The sequence below is a fragment of the Temnothorax americanus genome, unplaced genomic scaffold, assembly GCF_048541705.1.
Source record: "Temnothorax americanus isolate GAGA-0224 unplaced genomic scaffold, ASM4854170v1 Scaffold5, whole genome shotgun sequence".
NCBI classification, from domain to species: Eukaryota; Metazoa; Arthropoda; class Insecta; order Hymenoptera; family Formicidae; genus Temnothorax; species Temnothorax americanus.
This window is the reverse complement of record NW_027509657.1, coordinates 2,862,050-2,881,902: the sequence shown is the minus strand read 5'-3', so window position 1 is coordinate 2,881,902 and position 19,853 is coordinate 2,862,050. Positions and strand designations below refer to the sequence as shown.

The following is a 19,853-nucleotide window of genomic DNA, read 5'->3' as shown; positions in this document are numbered from 1 at the left end:
CCGAGACTTCGGATAATTGGGGAAACGACGCGCACACGTCGTCGCAAAATCAATGCCTCGAGCTATGTGACCAAGGGAAATTACGTAATTTTGATACATATATATCCATCATATAAACGCACAAGTTAGAACAAAGAGCCTCGACATAATTTTTAAAAATACCATTAAAACAATGTAATATATACGAATTTACCATATATCTTGTATAGGTATACGGTGGAGATATTGTATCACGTTATTATCAGAATGTCCGTACTTTTGTGCGGACAAAGCGCGTAATTGTCGCGGTAATTGTTATTCATCAAGCTGTAGTCACGAATATGAAATTCATTAAACCGTATAAGCAACGATGGACATCTGTTTGCAAAATAATGCGGTCATCGTGTAGTGATCCTCGCTACAGAGAATCTCATGTTGACGTGATAAATTTCGCATTTTCATCTCGGATGCTCATTAGCACATTTGACGCGGCCGACACTTCAACTTTTAATTACGTCGGAATAAAGAGCTTTTCATTCGCGTTTATATATGGCAACGGTGGTGTACACGAGCGTAGTGCTGTCTGCTCGAGATCCCGCACAAAGCTTTGAATTGAAATCTAAAACAATTCATACATAATCATTCGCGTCACGATGAATAATAATGATCGATACCGAGTCGTATCTAGTTGCCGTTAATTAATTTCATATACATCAATAATTTTTTTTTTATTTTACGCGTCAATAAGAGAACGCGTACAGATGTATTGTACATCGCGTCATTATCGCGTAATTTCTCAATTAGTCACGCGCTTGTCACAGAAACGGTATTGCGAAGAATTTAAAAAATCCGATAGCACACCTCGGAATTCACGAATAGCGCCTTTGACAGAAGCCGCGCCTTAAAATTCGCAAATGCATCGCGATATCTCTCGGTAAACACAGTTCGCGCTCGTTATTCCGTGATGCCTTTACGATCTAGGCGACAGCTGCCAGGGCCAAAATAAATGCTCGCTGCCTTCGTTCTGGCCAAGCCACGGCGCCAATATTTGCTGACAAACATTGGGCCAGTGGCGTGCAACGCGGCCCGGAATTCGCCGAACAAGGAAATTGAAATTCTACGTGGGAGACAGTAGGAGAGTGCCATGACGAAACGTACATCCGTCCGCTCGTTTCGCAGTCGATTCAAAATCACGTAAACCGCGCAGATGCGGGACCATTTGTTGTTGGATGCCACTGTATGTAACGGGCAAAGCTGTTTGCGCGAAGCTGAAAACTATGGTTTTCACAGCTACTCGTTTATCATATCTCTAATCTATTCCTAGAAGCGAGAAATAGTACAAAAATGTGACAATTCGATCTAAAAAATATTCATACATTTTAATATATTAAAATTAATGTCACTGTTCATCTCTTCTAGTTTATATTTGTTATAATTAATTTTGTTATATTATATACTTTTGAAATATTTTAATTTTATAAATAACATTTTCACCGCGACAATTAGAAAGCTGAGTTACTCTATTATCTCTATTCTGTTATTAAAACATTTCGTAACATCTTTAATACATTTTAATATGTCCGATATAACTTGTTTCAATCATATTAAGGCTTGTCTGATCCAACGCGGATACATTCTACTGCCATAACTTCATTGCAAAGTATAATAACAGTTCTACGTATATGTATATTACATAATACATAATGTATATTAGGTAATGAACTTATCTTGAATTAAAGATTGACAAAAATCATCGCAAATCCTAGAAACTCATTAAACACGCGCAAAATATGTATTATAATGTAACTTTTTTTTATGCATCGTACTTTGTAAGATCAACTGCAAGAAAAATACAGTTTTGTACCTTATTCGGAGGACTAAGAAAAATGTAAGTCATATACATACGAAAGTATCATAACGTACGCGTAGCGCACCACGAATGCACTTTTATCAAACGTCAATTTGCGTTCGCGAATGCGATGCAAGTATAGTGTACCATATAGTGCCACGACAGACGAATCCGAAGATGACGAATAACGTTGACGTGCCGGTCGTGGTGTAATGCAGCTCACGGAACGGCACGTTAGAATTCACGAGATTCCCCAAAGGACTGCCACACAGAAAGAGTTTGCACGGCAAACGAGAAAAACGCAGAAACGCGGAGGAAAACGTCTAATCTCCCGAGTCCCTGTGAGCTACCCTCCGTTCTCGCGGAAAATATAGACATATACGTCATTATTGGCACATCGTATCACGCGAATTTATAATACAAGATTCCGATTATTCAGAAATGGTAGAAGAATCAATTCCTAACTTCGATAAAACTGGCATTGCCATTTAATTTTGGACAGACGTCATAATAATTCATACGTATGAATTTTAAGTGTCGCAAACCAATATTTCTAAAAATATTGATACTACATATGTAAAATATTTATATAAAAAACTGCACTTCTCTCTTATTAACTGGTAGTGATATGTATGATAAGCGCCAAAGTAGCTCGACGTTCTAAAATCATATCATTATTTGTGGATATTTGCATTGCAAATTTTGAGAAAAATCCTTTTCATTGTGTATTATTGATTGTGATATATCGACTTCTTTTATCTAAATAACCTGCGTTCGGTTTCAACACCGACAATGGCACAACGACTACATAAATTTAATTTACGAGAGATCCGTTGAAAGGTCATATCGAGTTTATAACATGCAACCAAAGTGAATTATCTCACTAAAATGCAGCTAAAATCCTCTAAAGCCGTTCTCGTGTTACGTCATCGAGCTATGCCACATTAATGTGCTTGGCCAAGCAACGCGGTTGCATCGCGGCACGGATAGAAGTTGCCACAAAGCTGCTGACTTTCCGCGAAACCTCGTTTTGCAGAAAAAGCCGGATAATCCTGCGCGCCGGCTCGCAGGCTGCGCGATATATAATTTTCGCGAAATTTTTACGCGAAAAATCGCGCTGGACCATCGGTACACTTCGGTTTTGATTTATGTCGCGGCGCATATTTATCGACGATGCTGCACACCCCGTTTCTAAATCCGTGAAGGTGAAATTATACGGAATTTCGGAGAAACTATATACTGCCCCGAATTTCAAAATTATTTATGGATATGCTAGAAGTGGCTGTTCAAACAAATCCGTAACTAAGTTTCTTTGTATAATAAAAGAGTATGTAACAAAAAAATGATTATGGAGTTACAGCTTGAAGTCACACAAAAAATGTTTTCTAATTTATTCACCTATAGTAAAATCTTTTCAATTATTCAATTATTATAATTAATTTATATAACTATTTAATTATAAAATATTCAATTTTTGTTGATTGCAAGTAAACTTTATCTTTCAAAAATTTGGATAATTTTATTGCTCTATAATACCCCGTAATAAAAATTCTTTTCAGCATTGATTTCTCTTATTTTATTAAATTTCTTCACATTTCTTAATGAAACTGATAATTCATTATATATACATCCTGCTAAGTTCGATGACAATTAATTTAATTAGTTAAAACACAGTACAGGATATACGAAAATATTAGACAGAAAATAAAAAATTTTCAAGAATTTTAGCGCGTTGGATATAACATCGTAAAATGACGTGAAGAACATTTTTCGTCAACTCAACAAGTTAGCAAAGTAGCATTCATACGAGCGAATAAGAATCGTTTTATGGCGTCATGCCATTCCATAGAAAATTTCACGCACAATTTTATGGTTCAAAGAACAATCGGTGCCAAAACTCGAACAAATATCTCTACACGCTTATTCTTTGCGAGACTATTCAACATCGTTGAATTACACGTTTCATTACAACATCCGAGACATTCTCGCTGGCCGGCATATCACTGTGTATATTCAGACTGCGTTTTTGCGTGACTTTTATATTTGTGTCTTTTATTTTCGCTCTCTCTATATAAACAGGCATATTAAAGGTATATTAAAAGCACACGCAGTCGTTCATAACAAACTCCATCTTTCCGCCTTGATACATATATATGAATTGAAATTAACATATATACAACATTAACATATATACAGATCTGTATATCAATGCAACAGTATAAACTTGAAGTTTAATTCACGATAACAACATACATAGATTCTCAATATAAATTCTTAAATTAAGGAAAATGTTTAATTTTGAAATTATCTAATTCAATTTATGAACGTGTATGTATGTGCATCATAACTTAATATTTATTATTAGAAGAGCTATAATTGAAACAAGTGTAGATTTTCACCGCTTCTCGAGATCTGTCTAACTAATATGAAATATAATCTAATAATCGATATATGTATGGACCATTAATAAACCGTGTTACCTTCCATGTTTTGGAACGATTACTTCGCGTGTAAATTTACGACGCTAATTGCATGCGAATTCAACGGTTAATGTCGACGTTCTGACAAAGATCCCAGTAATAATAGAGGCCGGTGAAAATAGGTCGAACGATCGTTTAGCACACCGAGCTCTATCCCCATCCGTTAAATTATATGTTTTCCTGTGTCCGGCGCGGACGTCCACCGGATACGTAGCCGCATTTGCAGCGGTTTCGTTGTGAGAGTATTCTCTTTCCTCCCTCTCTCTCTCTCTCTCTCTCTCTCTCTCTCTCTCTCTCTCTCTCTCTCTCTCTCTCTCCCTCCGTTGGCCAACAGTCTCTCAAAAACGGGCTCCTATTTTGCGTAAATCTGCATTCGCCGCGGCTCTCGGTTCACGCGAGCACGGGCTCAGCGAGGCCGAGTTCCTCGCACCGACTTGGCAAATATAATTTATCGGAAAAACGTGAGAGAGAGAAGAGAGAGAGGAGAGAGATGGCGGTTGAGCGCATATGCAAATGTTGCCATTCTTTTTGTCGACGGAAAACACGGTCGCGAAATGCCAAGTTGCTCGAAAAGCGCAGCTTCGCCGCGGATACCGTATAAATTTTGCAATAGTCTTTGGATTTTTGGTGCTCGTTATGGTCGCGGCAATCATTATAATAAGAATACTTCTATTCTGTGATAGAAATAAATAATTTTTCATTGTAAAAACAATATATATGTATAGTTTTATTTAACGAAAGAGAAAAACATTGCGATAATTTGTCTTACAATTAGTACTAGAAAATACATAAAAGAGCTACAAGACTTCTTCGTAAAGTAAAAGATGTAGACTTAAAAAAAATATCTATAGAAATTGAAGAATCTACTTCAAATATTTTAAATCGAGAAATTAAATCCAAATTTCTCTTACATATTAAATTTCAGAATATTCAAGTTGCAGAAAAATATTTCTCTGTGCAAATTTATCCAAAGTTATATACAGGAAAAATTCTTTACGATCATAAAAATATGTTCTATCAAAGAGAAGCCAAAGAGGTAAATACAAATTGCTGGAAAGACCGAAGCCATTAACACGACGAATAAACGGTCGAAATCGTCCAACCGCGATACCGCGGACGGCACCGATTATTTTTAAAGCCTTGCTTGCCGAACCGTGTGGGCGAAGCTCTCTTCGACGCCCTATTAAAAGCCATTCCCGTATTTTCGCGCCTCGATCGGCGTAATGCGCCGGCAGAAATCGCTTTATGGTTCTGTGAATCAGACGCACCGTGTGTGCAATGAAATTCTCGTCCGTTTCCGACCGCGCGCCGCGTGTGCGTTCCAGCTAAAACACCGCGCTATATTTTTCATTATTTTATTTTATTTCATTTTTTTCAGCCGTTTCTCGTGTCACCTCGTCATCTTGAAAGTGCAATGGGACTGACTAAAACACCGCTGTTTTAACACGCGGAACAAACAGTCGTATTAAAATGTACATTTGCCGAAGCCGAGTAAACCCGTAAAATAGGTGCAAATATTTCCTTCAGCGGCAGAAATTAATTAAGTCTAATGGCACAATTGTCGGTTGCGCGGCTGCAAATTACTTAAACGACCCCACTTGCGTCTTTTCTTTAACCGCGGTTTAGATTCTTGATCTCATTATGCAAAATGATTCACAGTTACCACACATATATCTTTTCTAATTATTCATTATATACAAATAGGTAATTATTCTTGCGGTGTTTCTAAGAAACTCTTACTTGAAGAAATATTGCTATCACACACAGGCACATACTTAAACCTTGTATCTTTATATAATTAACAATTTGATTTTACACACATCGATTATTATTACATATTTCATGAGTAAAAGAGTGAATAATATTCTCATAAACTCCATCCTTATATATTTAGAATATACATTTGCTTTATAATATATATAACATTATGAATTATTTTATTATAATATGATGACAATTGAATACGTATTTATGGAATAGCTTATTAGGAAAATTTATATATTTGTTATCCCCGTCTGTGTGTTTGATTCAACAGGGATATACTCCGCTGGTGATGTAAAAATCAATAGCACATCACTTATAATTACATATTAAAATTCATTACGTATAAAATTGAGTATATCTACATTCTCATACAACTAAACCGATTATATAATATCCTGATTCCGAAAAAATTAGCAGGTCGCAAATATTGTATTCCTTTTTCATCATCTCACACGAAAAATGTACACTATGCGACTATGCGTAGGACCACGTATCAACGTGCATCCGACAACGACAAATTCGCGTCGTATAAAATACAACTGTAAAATGAATGGAAGATATTTCCGCGAAAACCCCGACACTATCGTTGCAGCCGCTGCACGTGACGAATTATCATCTGGCTACGTGGATTATCGTGCCGGCACTCCGAAAACCCGGGGGCAGTGTGGTGTAATTACCTAAAACGGGCAGCGTGTAATTGGACAAAGGAAATAAAGGCAGCGTTGTGCCAATCTCGGTGACCACGCGGCGCAATGTAAAATGGCAACAGGGGCAACGTTCGACGTGAAAAAGTTACTCCGACGCGCCGCGTCCTGTATACATGTAAGTGCTGCGAAAATACACGCGTGCTGCCGTTTTGCAGAGAGGCACGAACAAGCGTATGTGTATACAAGTACCACTCGTTCTCGTATTACGCTTCGAGTTTCGGTGTCTCTCTTCCCTCCCCCTTCCACATTCTCTCTTTCTCTCCAAAATTCGCGTTGGCGAAATTATCTTCCGTATTCTACTAACATGTATTGTAACCTGTATTGTATTACTTATCTCAATGCAAGTTCTAACAATGAAAAACAGTACCTACAGGTACTTCGTGAATTTTTATATTTAAAATGAGAAATAAATAGCAATAAGAGAAAGAATAAAGGAAGTATATAATAGCAATATTAAACTCCCATGCTTGCATAAAAGAAACTTTTCCGTGAAAAATAGGCTGAATATTTTTTCGTAATATATTTTACAATATTATTTGTAATTCGAATTGAGACTTTACGCGTCTGTTAGTATGGAACTTTGCAAAATTCGCAGGTATGATATATCTGAATCCCATCGTGATAATTTGAACGGGCCAAGTCGAGTTTAGCAATGAGCGTGAATAACTTTCGAGCGAAGTGTTCTTTTTTTTTTTTTTTAATGATACTTTAACAATCGGCGGCCGCAAGATCCCTCTTTAGAACAATGCTTATTAATTTAACATTTCGAATGCGCGAGGGCTCAGGGAAATTCGTAATGACTCCGGAAACAAGGAAATTCTATATCTCCGTTGTTAAGTATTAACGTGAGAATGGAAACGGAATTCTCTTCTCTCCTGCAGGATACTTTTGATTATATGCGCGAATAAATCCGAAGCTTGGAAAGCACCCTACTCGTCCGTCCCACTCTCTGTGCTCGATTACTTTCAGAAACTCACTGCATTGTTAATCGATCGTCAGCTCGCGACTAGTTCCTGCGCGTGTGTCTGTGCGTGTGCGTGTGCGTGTGTGTGTGTGTGTGTGTGTGTGTGTGTGTGTGTGTGTGTGTGTGTGTGTGTGTGTGTGTGTGTGTGCGTGTGTGTGTGTGTGTGTTGCAAGTTACTTGCAACATTTATAATACTCCCGAAATTCTGTAACGAGCACACTGAGCTTCCTCGCGCGAACTTCTTACGCGAATAAAGATTTCAATTACATCGAAGACATCCGCGCTGCATGTTCAGTCAATTAATAATATTAACAATAATATTCTCAGTTTACATATTGGATAAGAATTCAAGGATAAAATAAAAATAAGTTTTAAATAAACTCAAAATAAATTTCACCTTGGTGAACTTTTAGAAATCTCATTCTTGCACCGCAAACACACCAGGATTCAACCAGACCTAAGTAATAAACAGTTTCTGTGCGTCCCTTACAAAAAGAAGAGCGTCGGAGGGACAGAGAGATCCGCGCGACGAAAAATAAAGATCGACCTTAACGACGAAACGAGCGTCGTGTACACGTACCAGAGTCTCATCCGCCGGGGAATGAGACAAACGTAGTTTTAAGATAATGGCCAGTGACTGGATGGCAAACTCCCGGGTAACTTCCGCTCGTGTCCTGGAAATCGGCCAAACGCGATTAAGTCGCAACTCCTGGCCATCGTGAGGGGCTAGTAAGAAAGAGTCAAGGGTGAGCTAGAGACCGCGATTGAGAGGATTCTGAGAGAAAAACCGGTCCGATTTTTGCCCCTCTCTTCCATCGCCTCGAAATTGCAACGCTTCTTGGACGTGATCCAAAGTCGCGCCGACCGCCGTATCGGTCGAGTTTACCCCGACGAAAGCCTCCCATCGCATACGGGAAAACGAGCCCCAAACCGCGAACGCGACGAAGATGAGATGAGAGTGCCGCAGAGATGGATCGAGGAGTCAAGAGATCGACTAGCGATTTTCCACGGACGATCCGCATCAAGGGGTCAAGAGGCAGCGACCAGTCAGTCTAACGTACTGCGGTACCCTCGGATAGGGGAATAAGATATTTATAAGCTTAAGAAGGAGACATATATAACTAGCGTAAGAAATATCGATATCGGATATTTGCCAGGAAGACTCTTTTATCTTAGTGATTAAGCTCTCGACCGCGCGATTTCTTCCAATCCGATCGTGAGAAATAGACATCCCGTATTATGAGGAATTTATATGTCGATCGAGCATTTTATTTTTGTAAAATTTAAGGAAAGTAAAAGGGCAATATAGAAATACGAACCAATTGGTGTACTTTTTAATATTTCAATTTCTAATATTTGAATTTATATATTTTAACTATTGGTTTTTAGATTTGATATTTATTACATGACATTTCTGTTAGATAGTCAATTTAATATGCGAATGCTGAATAATTTCTATTCTACATATTGGAATTACGGCTATAATATTATGTAGCAGACGCAAATAAAAATAGCAGATATGAACTTTATTATTCAATAATAATTGATATTAATTCAGACAAGTTGCTGAAAGAAAAAACAAAAAAGAGAATAAAAAATATTAATTATACTGAATCACTTAACTCTAATTAAAAATATTTCTAATAATTTCTTTTTAAAACCTAAGATCTATCTGTATATGTTCGCTATAAGTATTTTCATTATATAAGAATTACTTTGCTATCAATTCAATGTCTCACATCACATTGATAAAAAATGTCGCGACGATTTGCTTAAAATAATATAGCCGTGAATAATTTAACGAAAAATCTGCCAAATTGGAAAGTTTTCATATGCGAGGTAGATGCGAATTTACGCGATACTGTTACATCCACGTCCGCGCACCTTTATTCGAGAAAAGAATAATCACATTTATACGTTGCTGGGAAACGCGCGAGCGGTGGGCTTCTGGTTAGACTCGGTCGGCCCCATCAGTTTTAATTAATTATTAATTTGCGAACAAAGCCACACTGATCTCCCCTACAGCTATCTTTTCGTTCGCTGATGTGCCGCCCTCTTTCTCTCCGTCGACTCCGCCGGCGAGAGATTCATCACGAATATTAGCCGCCATCTCGCCGTGCCTCGCGCCAGATAGAAATTTCTATTATGATCGCGACTGTCGTTGGTCGCACGCGCCAGAAACGGATATTTTTAATTAATCGCTCCTCTCTAATTGCCCCTAGCGTAATGTGGTGTCCCATCGGGACACCCTTTTTCCTTCAGTTTTGTGTGGCTTCGGTCTCGCTCGCGAAACTTCCCTTCTGCCTCGCCGAGCTTTCGTTACAGCCAACGCAACTTTATGGCGCAATGTTGGCCGTACCGTCAGTAACCGTCACGATGCGGGCTCAAATAAAGGGGCGACGCACACACCGCGGTATACGATGTGTAAATTACAACGTAAAGTCTGCAATTCCCCTCGAACGAACGCGCTATTTAATGGAAACTGTATAGAATGTCCCATCGGTATCAAATAAATTTTTCATGGAACTATCTGACAAAATTTTATGGCGATTTGTTCCTAAAGGACAATTTTCATGTATATTTAAATATCGAATACATTAAAAATATCAATTTGATATTAAATAACTAAATTTTAGTTAATTTTAAATGATCCTGCAGCTTTAATATGAAGTTTATCTTTTTTTAAGAAATTCTAACAAACGACAAATGATCAAACTTTCATTCATTAACTGTGCACAAGATTACAAAGAGGTAATTACACCTTCAAATATTTATAAGTTAACCCTTCTTGTATAATATGTAAATAAGAGGTAAAGCTGATATGAAAAGTTATATGTTTATCTTTATGTATAAGTAGAGAAATTTAGTATAAAGTTAATATAACTTCAATTACTATATTGATAAAATCTTTCTTGTTCAAAGAACTAATTCCCGTTCCCGTATTATTGCCGTATCTAAAACACGTCATTAATAACGAAAATATGACAGCGTAAGACGAATCTAGTTAGGTACTTTTTAATTCGTTAGCTCGTTAAAGACGAAAGATTGTCAGAGTTTTCCATCAATGTCGCCGTTGTCCAATAAGATATTGCAAAGCCATGATTTTTAAAGAGAACAGGATTTCTTCGAAACTTCTACTCTACTAAAAGGAAAACATTGTCGGTGGTTCTCGAAAGGCGGATCACGATAAAGAAAAAAAAAGCTTCGCGCGGACGTCGACGTGATCGATCGATCTAGCTTGCGCGTGCGACTCCTAGAAGCGAATCGACGGCTACGAAGAAGCGGAGGAGACGTCTAGGAGGTGACGGCACCGGAACGGCGATATAAATTTACCGCGGCGTGAGGTTCTTACTCACGCATTTCTAAGCGATGTCTCGCTAGGCGCTGCCCAACCCACCCTCTTCTCGTCCCTCCTCGCTCATGCATCCGTATTTATTTAGATTCGCGGCAAGGTCCACTAACTCGCCTGCCTTGGATGACTCACCGCGCTCGATGAGTCAGACAGAGAGATATACAGGGACCGGGAAACAGAGCAAGGTAGAGCCGAAATGATAGGTGAAAGAGGGAAGCAAGAAGAGAAGAAGTAGGAGGAGAAGAAGAAGAAGAAGAAGAAGAAGAAGAAGAAGCTCATCCTCGACAAAAGCTTGTGAAGAAACCACGTTCTTGTATCCTCCTCCCTTGTATCCTCCCGCCATCGCGATTCGGCACGCTTGCCAAAACTCTGCTTAGATTTAAATCGGTCCCGTTTGGAAAAGTACCTACTCTGCCCTACGGATTCTCCAGAAATATTTCACCGATCACGGGGAATATTTCTCGAGGGTTACATCGATTCTCTCTTATGCCGGCGCTTCTTCCTCGTGACTCTCGTGAGACTTGCCAGCAAATACCATTGCAGAAATTGCATTGCGAATTAATACACATTTTACATACCACGAATCCGTTGCGTTTGTGTATTAAACCAACACTAGATACGAGCAGTAGATAGAAAGATAAAACGCAAGGAAAAAAGAACGAAAATTGATAAAATATTAAAACAATAAACAAAATCAGTATAAATAATCTAATAATTAACTTAACAATAAATAATTAAGTAAATAATAGCTTAGGTATACAGCTGTGTTCATTAAAAAATTAAAGGCCCTTAAAAATTTCCTGCAAAAAATATAGAAAAAAATAGTCGAAACTAAAAGATAACTCCGAATAAAGTTCTTTTCGGAACTTTATTCAATTTTATTTTTCGCATAGGAGAATTATATATTTGGTGATATTAGCGATATATTTCGTGTATCCCCAAAACGATTGCAAATAACAATCAATTGCGTACGAAGTATTCGGTCAAAGGTATTGGAAGAAGGAAGGTAGAAGCATCGCGCGCAACGCATCTGTGTTCCACCTGTTTCTTTCATGCCTGCACCGCCGGTATCTTCCGGCAAAATCTTTGCAAAAATATTCCAATAATTTTATCCGAAACGGTAAAGTTACTCCCTTTCATCGACCGCGTTTCGAGGAGCTGACGCTTCGGGGGAAGACGCCCTTTGCAACACCCTGAAGCGAAGGGAACTTCGAGTGGGCTCTTTGACAGGAATACTGTCAAAGAGCACGTCACGCCTTTGATTTTGAAAACGTTCGAGAGGGCCGCTCAACAGTCCACAACTCCGAAGCTACGTCGAGAGAGAGAGAGAGAGAGAGAGAGAGAGAGAGAGAAAGAGGAAAGAGGATTCTGCTTTGTAACGCGATATCGCCGCTATGCCAGTAAAATGTTGGGCGCAAGGCGCGCCTTTTAGGAAAATTGGACCGCAGCGTGGCGGCCCGCAACGCGCCCGCGTTTTATGCAAACTGACGTGCCGTCTACTAAGGATTTAATCGAGGTTTAATATTCTACTTGCTATATAATCTTCGGGAAAGTCTTCGTTTATACAAAGATACCGACGCCGCGGCGACGTTCAACCAATAGCTAAAGCGTATATAGGAATATATAATATCCTTCAAAATAATTATATACTTATTTCTTCAAATGATCATATCATCTATAAATAAAACACTATGTATCTAGATTAGTACTACAAAAGTTTCCTTTGGTATAACGTAAAAAAAGACTTGAGAAACAGTAGTTACACATTTCAAAGAATTAAGCTTCGAAAAATTAACGACGGTAAAATACTTATGAACGAGAGTCAAAGGACGAGTCATAATTTCTCAATGAAAAACGACAGGATTGCAACTTATCCGCCACTGCGGGACGCGTACCCTGCAGAAATTTTTCCTCGAGGCGGACGTAGATAGCGGAAGTGGGGATACGAGTCCCCCAAAGGCAGAAGGCGTAGTGAAAGCGGAAATTCTGAGCAAAGATGAACGTCCGATGGGGATAAGAGGACCAGTCGCGAGGAGGCTGTTCCGCAGTGCAATACGGGGTACTTATATAGAAGGTATAAGTTCTTGACGAATCAGAGCGTAGTCACGATATATATATCACGGTCGTGCGAGTTAAGACTTTCACGAACGCGGAGGGAGCGGTGTACCTTCTTAGAATTACCTCGACGGTTAAGGTTCGAGGTCGAGCGACTATGGGAGAGAAAGGATGGCGATAAAGGGTGAAGGAGGTGGAGGCGAACGTAGGATGGGAGCACTTGAAAGCTCCCCAGAGGACTTCACCGTTGAGCACTTCATCCTCGCTAAGAACCATACCGAATTCTCTGCCGTTTTTTTTTTTTTGTGCCGAACCCTAACGGCACCCCTTGGACTCGAAGTGCATCGGATTCTTGTTCCGATAGGTCGGACATCGCGCCGCTGCCATTTAACGGCTGTGCGACCCCGCGATATTTCACGAGAGGATGGTGAGATTAAAGGATATCATCGCACTAATTATCCGCAAAAAAGACTAATTAGATTACAACATTATAGGTATAAATATTTAATTACTTTTATCTATATAGAGAATTTAGTTATAATTACAGAGATTTTTAAAATAAATGTTACTCGTCCGTTTTAAAAAAGAATGGCGAGCACGTTTTCGAGTTAAATCAATTGAGAAACCAAAAACGATTTCGAATCGAAGAGCGTTCTTGCGAGATAAAGACGTTTTCTGCCGTTTAGCTGAGAGCCAGTTGGGGCGAGCGGTAAATGGTGTAGATGTAATAACGCAATATTGCGGGTCTTCTTGCCCGATGAGAGTATAAGTTCCGGGCGAGTATCTATAGTAGTGTTATCGAGCAGGGACATCTTCAAAGGATCAAAGGGGAGCTTTCCGAATATAATGGAAGAAATCGTTGACAAAATTAAGGTATCTGCGCCGCGGTATAATGGAGAGAGAGAATTAAAATATGAATTAGATGGCATGGCGATATATCGCGATCTTTCCTCTCTCGCGACGATTTCCACGCGACCTTTTCATTTCCCCTCGTCCTTTTCCCCGCGCCCCGAGACTAATCAATTAGCGTTAAGATAGCTTTATTGCGTCGCGGTAAAAGGGAAAGAACGGAATAAGACGAAACGGGTTCGGTGTGTATTGGGATCGCGGTGTCCACGAGCGGCGACGTAGATGAAACGAAAGAAAAAGCAAATGCGGAAGCGAAAGAAAGTTTTGCGACGCGCGCGAGTGATTAGCGCGAGTGAACTAACTCCTCAAAGCGGCTCGCTTTTATTTCGCTCCGTCGTTATAGAATATTCACCTGACTGTAAAGACTAACTCCGAGACCCCGCGACGGTTTTCTCGGCGTGGCATTTTGAGCGCGATGCGCAAGATAAGTTGCATGTGGCGTCTCGAAGGATATTGTGTAATTCTACGATTGCTAACAAAGATAGCTGAAAATCGCACGACTAGCATGGAAGTACGTAACTTTCTTTTTCGTAAACTCCACAACTCTTGTAATAATAGAAATCCTCCGCAAGTAATGCCGATAATTTTCAGGAGAACATCATTATTTTGCAAATAATTTTCGCCGTATTGACATCGAGTGGTTTTAACGTTTTAAATGATATAATTATTCCTATCCATATGTAAAAAATATTTACACGTATATATATCCAGCTATATTATTCAAATGCTGTCAATATCTGAACGATGTTAAATTTGAAATGTTTTAATCATCTGCAGATATTTCGACATTTTGATTACTGACGTATCCGATATCGTGAAATATGAAAAGGTTATATTATTTATCGCATATGAAATGATCATTATTTTTTTCCGATTTATATTTTCGACAAGAAAAAATTAAACTTTGATTACAAATCGATCTCTTCTTAAAGTATACTAAATTTTCCTGAAATATCTCTCGGTAGTTTATTAGACACTGAATTTAACCGGGGTACATTTCCAATTTCCATATATACTCTCGCTCCGTTCTATCTCTCTACTCTTCTCTGTTCTCACTTGGTAGTCTTCTCCCTCCATACACTTGTCTTCCTATTCTCATCAGTATCTCCGGTGCTCTGAATGGCGATAGTCGCGCCATTGATGGGTCACGGTATTTATAACCCGAACGTCAAGCTCGCCAGGGAAACACCGCACGGCGAGGCTTTTGACTACCTGTGCTTCATCGGAGGTTCTCGGCAAGCTGAAATTATTTCGGCGCCGCCTCGCTTCGCCTCGGTTCGTCGGAACGGAAAATCGCCCTTTAAGGTCGCGGGGGCAAAAACCCTACCATAAATCAAAGCTCTTTTCCCGCTTTGCCGTTGATCGGGGCCTTTCATAAACACAGCGAAAGGGAAGTACGGAAATACGAAAGAGAGTGTCTCGACTCCGGGTGACTCGAATCCGAAAAGTGCTGCGGAATTTCAGCTGGAATTTCTGTCGATCGTGTGAACATCGTGACAACATCGTGACGATTGATTTATCGCCGACGAAGAGGGCCGGCTAGGCTAGACTACTCGATGCAACGGCGCGAGTCAGATACTTTTGTCTTATTGACCGTAATACATTTTCGCGTAACACTTATTGTTAGATCGTTTCTCTTGTAAGTGCTTGCACGAAGCAATTTCATCCATTAGGACTTTTATTATTTTATCTCAAAGTGACGTGTTATACGGTCTCGTAATTAAAGATCTCATTTTTCAGCTTTCCATTAAATAATGATCGAGTTAACAGAACTAAACTGATAGACCGCGCTATTCTTTATTATTTTATAGAGATAGAAGAGCTTGTAAGTATCAAAAGAAATATTACCTATATTATAAAATTCACAGAAAAATCAGGAGAAATTTGAAGTAAAAAGCATTTAAGAGGTCCCTAGTTTAAAAGTTAGCATAAGCTAATTTCGACAGTAATCAGAACGTTTTATCGCCTCGTATATACAGACAACAAAACTTGCTTGACTTTTGCGTTGTCCGGAGAGCAGCGCGGATATCGCTGAGATTCCAATAGGAAAATCCGTGTGGTTAACGAGGTATCGCGACAAGAGTTACCTCCCATCGGGATAGGATTCCGACCATTTCTCAGGAATATCCCTCCGGAGTACGGCGGGGATGTTTTCCCCCCTATTCTCCGCGATCTATCAGTTTAGTTCTGTGTTAGCTCGCGAAACATGTCAAAACTTACGCAACGCGTTACATCACGCAGATACGAATTTCGCATCGCGGAATCGATTCTGTAATACTGAAATAATGCACGTGTCTCCGATGAAATTTCTTTTTTTCCTTTTTGTCGACCTCCGTCGTAACTCTAAGGATTATATTTCTAATCTTCTATGTTATATAAATCTGTCTCGAAAATGTCTAAATGTAAAATGTCTCAAAAATGCATTATGTAAGATACTCATCAGAACGAAGTTGTACATTCTAAGATACGCGGACCATTTAATAGTTACGTTTTTATTAGCGATCAATTGTTGAAAAGCGAAACGATTGTTCTCGTACAATCCGAGATCATCAAAGTATTATACGAATGTAGCGGAGAATACTATGTAATTAATTACGCGAAAAAATAAATTATTGAGTTTCACGTTACTTTGTTCCAAATTCCATATTTATATAATCAAGTTTATGAATCAAATTATCAAGGTATCAATAGAATAACCATGGCTACGAAAGTTTAGGATAAAACTAGCATATTTTAATAATAAAAATAAAATTAATGATTATTAGTATGTTTTCGATTTAATTCATTAATTGCAATTTAAAACGTGATTTCGAAATATTTCCTCTCCTTTTATTTATGCAACATATACATGTTGATAAATCTGTGACTATATTTCTTTTTTTGTATCAACTTTAATACTTAATCCTTGAAAAATACACTTATATATATATATATATATATATATATATATATATATATATACACACACACACACACACACACACATATATATATATATATATATATATATATATATAGAGAGAGAGAGAGAGAGAGAGAGAAAGAAGCTGCAAATAAAATACTTCAAATTATACTTTAAACAAATATTTGGAAAGAGGAAAAAAGAGAAAATAAAAGAATACATTTAACTTCTTTCTTTCTCTTTTTTTCTCTCTATTTTTCCTACCATGTTTTATAAATATTTATTTTATTTTATTTGACATAAAATACATATAATAAACAGAAATATTTTATTCTATGCTTCGTCATCCATGAGGTATAAACACCACGAAGAAACTTGAATAAAATCGTTATATTCCAGCTAAAATATCAGTATTTTATCCATATAATTTCATATTCCTTTTTTCTCTTTTTTCTTTTTCCTTACTTTATCTAAGCAAAATAAACTCGAAAATATAATTAAATATAATATATATCAAGTACATATATATATATATATATATATATATATATATATATATATATATAATATAATTGATGTTATTTACTATATGTTAATTAATAATATTATTAATATTCAATTCAATCTTTCTTAAAAATCTTGCTTATGTATTAAATTAACAAATGTTTGCAAATTTGTTCTATACATTTCAGGCAATTGGGTTTCATATAATTAGTACCACCGTAAAGAAAAACATCGAATGCACTAAAATGTCAACAAATGCATTGATATCACGATTTTTATTTTAGTTTCTGGCATGTGTATGCACAATAAATAACTGCGAGATTTCATATATTCAAGGATTAAATATTAGTCGAAATTTGTTCTAACCTGTTCATCTTAAAATAATAGATCTACAAAAAGATATATCTATTATTCTTACGTCATTAACATACATATATCTATAACATATATTTTTCGCATATCGCATCGAATCCAATTTTCACAGATCTATTATTCCAAATTAGAATAAAAGGTAATTAGTCACTCACCGATTCGATGCGCAGCAGCGGAGTTGCAAAACGAACTACGTTGAACTGTAACATAAAAATTTATATAAATTATAGCAAAACGCCTCGAGTCATCAATTATTTCAGAGAATTGTTTCACGCAAAAGCGATAAAAAGTCAATCCCGTGAATAAGAAATTATTTATATATGTGTGTGTATGTGTGTGTGTGTGAATAATAGATTTTTATACTCACTCTGTGGTTGCTCCGCCGTTGCCCGATGCCTCCTAGGCCTCCTCCTCCTCTCAGATTCCTTTGTTACACTCACACAACGCACTCCTGAAAACGGTTAATTACACGGATAATTACATTCACACGCGCGCACCAATTATCGAAATACAATTATTCGTGCGACATTTTACGCGGAACTATCGACACGCACAATATCGTTATGTATATTATGACGGATAAATTATAGAAAGGTACGAAATTACGATCTCCGAAATTGTGTTACGGAATCTTGAAACGCGTAGCATCTCGGAACGAATAAATCTTGACATACAGAAAATTTTAACATCACCGATATTAAAACGCTGGATTTATATTTGTCGCGGCCGACAAATATAAAAATACAGAATTACTTACGACTGTAAATATCTCTACTAAAACTTAAATGCGACACTGATCGAAATCGATCTCTTTCTTACTCGCGACGTACATATTTTCGAAAGAAAATGCGTAGAAAATACGGAGCAGTTCGTGTCGTTACTTGCCCGCTCGAGTCATACTTCGCGAATAATAATGCGTAAATACGAGATCCCATATGGTAAAGAAACGAGCTTCGAGAATACCAATTCGCCATCGTTATAAAATAAATCCTCTTAAAAATCACGATAGATAGTTATTTGTCCTAACACAAGAATCGTTAATCGTACCGGTTCGTAACCGCGAACAGCCTTCGTAAGGAATAATCACATTTCTCGATACGCATCGCAGCCCGCTCCAAAAGATAATGCGAAGACACGCGGAGCGATCCGCGCCGGTGCCTAGTCGCTTTGCGAATGATAACGCGGGGCGCGGCGCACGGCGGCCTTGTGTACGCCGTAGCGCGCTGCTATCAAAACAAGCGTCATCAAGGCCGTTACGTCACGCGTCGGTTAGACTCGCTTTGTACAAAATATTTCAAACTACAAAACACGAGTACATGTATGTATAACATAATATACGAAATAGCTATACGCCGAATATTCCGTTTCTTGTATTTTAAATTGATTTCGATACACGAGCTGTTGCATATTTTGCGCTTCGTTTTGTGGACTCGTTAGCGTCGCCTAAAATAACGATTAATTACATTCGGCCGAAAGAGCGTTTAAATAGAATTTTAATTAACGAAGGAATTCGTTTCCGTTCAGTTGAGATATGTATATAAATGTATAGTAAATAATATATGTTACTGTAAATTTTAGCTGTCACGCGCGAATTATTTAGTCCTTTTCTTTAATGACGAATTGAACAATTAATGTGAATCACTTTATTAAATCACTTTGTTAAATCTATTATTTGAAAAGATTTATCTTCGCCTTGGATTGAAAACTATTTGTAGCTTAATTGTTAATTAATTTATTATTATTGCTTTTAAATTTTAATTCAAGAAAAGAATAAAATTGTATAATTTTGATTATAATCAAGTCTTATAATTTTAAGAAATTTTAAAAAATCAGATTAAATCGTTGCAAAGATTGTGGCGATGTACAATATATAATCTTATTTTTTTTCATTAACTAATTAAAATCATACAATTTCACAACTCTCGCAACAAAAAATTTAAAAAAGTAATTACAGAGTAATTTCCATAACTATTTTTCCAGTCAAAACGAAGATAAACTTTACTCTCCAGATATGGA

The 19,853-nt window shown here is 37.6% G+C and overlaps 2 protein-coding genes across 5 annotated transcripts in view; one reads left to right on the top strand and one right to left on the bottom strand.

The window, feature by feature from the left end:
• The window catches only part of LOC143904226 (uncharacterized), a 470,020-nt gene that overhangs the window by 316,682 nt on the left and 133,485 nt on the right, over positions 1-19,853 (bottom strand). Inside the window, exons 7-8 of one of the 2 annotated variants that reach the window (XM_077418675.1) lie at positions 18,205-18,288; positions 17,993-18,037 (exon numbers count right to left, since the gene is read on the bottom strand). The exons of the other annotated variant lie outside the window; for it this stretch is intronic. Of the exons in view, the coding sequence (XP_077274801.1) occupies positions 17,993-18,037; positions 18,205-18,288 (129 nt within the window). The remainder of the gene's footprint in view (positions 1-17,992; positions 18,038-18,204; positions 18,289-19,853) is intronic. 2 annotated transcript variants of the gene reach the window in all.
• Positions 1-19,853, top strand: part of Vn (membrane-bound neuregulin protein vein) — a 320,017-nt gene that overhangs the window by 192,743 nt on the left and 107,421 nt on the right. The window lies entirely within an intron of this gene.